The sequence below is a fragment of the Crocuta crocuta genome, unplaced genomic scaffold (assembly GCF_008692635.1).
Source record: "Crocuta crocuta isolate KB4526 unplaced genomic scaffold, BGI_CrCroc_1.0 scaffold50, whole genome shotgun sequence".
Taxonomy (NCBI): domain Eukaryota; kingdom Metazoa; phylum Chordata; class Mammalia; order Carnivora; family Hyaenidae; genus Crocuta; species Crocuta crocuta.
Window position 1 is genome coordinate 5,371,638 of NW_027527428.1, and position 1,509 is coordinate 5,373,146.

At 57.0% G+C, this 1,509-nt stretch overlaps 1 protein-coding gene across 1 annotated transcript in view; it reads left to right on the forward strand.

Annotated features, from left to right (window-relative positions):
* The first annotated feature begins 474 nt into the window (after nt 1-474).
* Nucleotides 475-1,509, forward strand: part of C1QTNF1 (C1q and TNF related 1) — a 3,157-nt gene continuing 2,122 nt past the window's right edge. The window contains exon 1 of the mRNA XM_077756343.1: nt 475-613. Coding sequence (XP_077612469.1) covers nt 475-613 — 139 coding nt within the window. The remainder of the gene's footprint in view (nt 614-1,509) is intronic.

Here is a 1,509-nt window from a genome sequence, read left to right on the forward strand (position 1 = left end):
TGACAAGTCATGAATTTCTGCTGAATGATTCCATCTTCATATACATGACCTTCGGTGACGTAGACTTCAGGCTATTTGGAATGTTTTGTAGGGATACGCAAAATGCCTAGGGGATTACTCCTGAAACTGACATGCCTCACATGTGAGGCTCTAGCTCGATGCTTCGACTTTCTCCATTATTTTGAGCTTTGGGCCGACTTGATGCCCAAGGCTTCGCACGAGCTTTAGAGAACGACGGAATTGCATAGGATGTGGCACGGGGACACCTGTCAGCTCCTGCTCCTCCCCCTCCCCCCTCCTCTCTCTTTCCATTCAACGAACAATGAGCGTCTAATATTGGTCTGGCCGTCCGCTAGGGACTGGGGGATATCACGAATGATAGTCCCTGGGACTGTCATTCGTCTGGGAACCCGGAGGCCATGGGGGAGCAGAGCCGTGAGCGGTGAGCAGTGAGGTAGGACAGGTGTGCCCGCAATGCTGGGGGTGGCGGAGGAGGGGGAGACGGAGCAGAGGAGTGACCTCAACTTGAAGGACCCCTGGGGAGGCATCCAGGTGCAGAAGGAGGGTGTGTGGGAAGTTGTGGCCGCACCAGGTGGCTTTGGGGTAGCGGAGGGTAGGAATGGGAAGGGAGAGGAGCCGGGGGGGGAAGGGTCTCTCCTGAGCTTAATTCTACAGAGAGTCATGGAAGATTATCACGGAAGGGGTGGGGGTGTCATGGAGACGGTTCAGTGTCCTGGGGTTCCAGAAAAAAGGCTGGAGAAGGCAGAGAAGAAGCTGGATGGGAGGTGTAGGGGGAGGCAGATGCCAGGAGGGCGGTCGTGTGGTAAGGGTCCCCCAGAGAGGAGGGGACCTGAGGACCCAGCTTCTGCAGGCACCTTGGTGGGGGTGCTGACCGCTCGGGACCCCGGGATCCTCAGAACATGGTGGTGAGGCCAGAGACACCTCCCGAATGAGCCTGAAGCTCCATTCTGGGCAGCTGATGATGGTAACGTGAGGAAGCTTAGAAGGAGAAGGTTCTGGGGGCGGAGTTATGGGCGGATGCATTTGGACCCATCACTTTTGTGGGGTTTGCAGACTCTAGATGGAGGCTTCCGGCAAGAGGCAGGGGTCCACCTGGGAGTCCAGCCTTGTGGGGCCTGAATTTAGTGTGTACAGATCCATTTCCTGGATTGTCCTGCGGAGGCAGGGAAGGAACCGGGCTTTTGAGATGGAATGACTGCCTCTGAGATGGTACCATCAGCTCCAGAGCCTGGGAAGCCAAGAGCGGAAGCCAGAGAGCACCGCGCATTGCCGGGCGGTGCCGCGAGGTGGCAGCAGGGAGCCGTCCCCGCCACCCCGCCCCAGCCGCCCCTCGAACGTCCTAAAGTCCATAGTAAGCATTGGAGCCCAGTCTCCAGCTGCGGAAGCTCAAAGGAACCCTAAAGATTTGGCCGAGCCCTTTCATTTACAAATGAGTCAGCTTAATGTAGTGTCTTCTAGAATCACAGCTGCCTGGAGGGGAAATGCAGC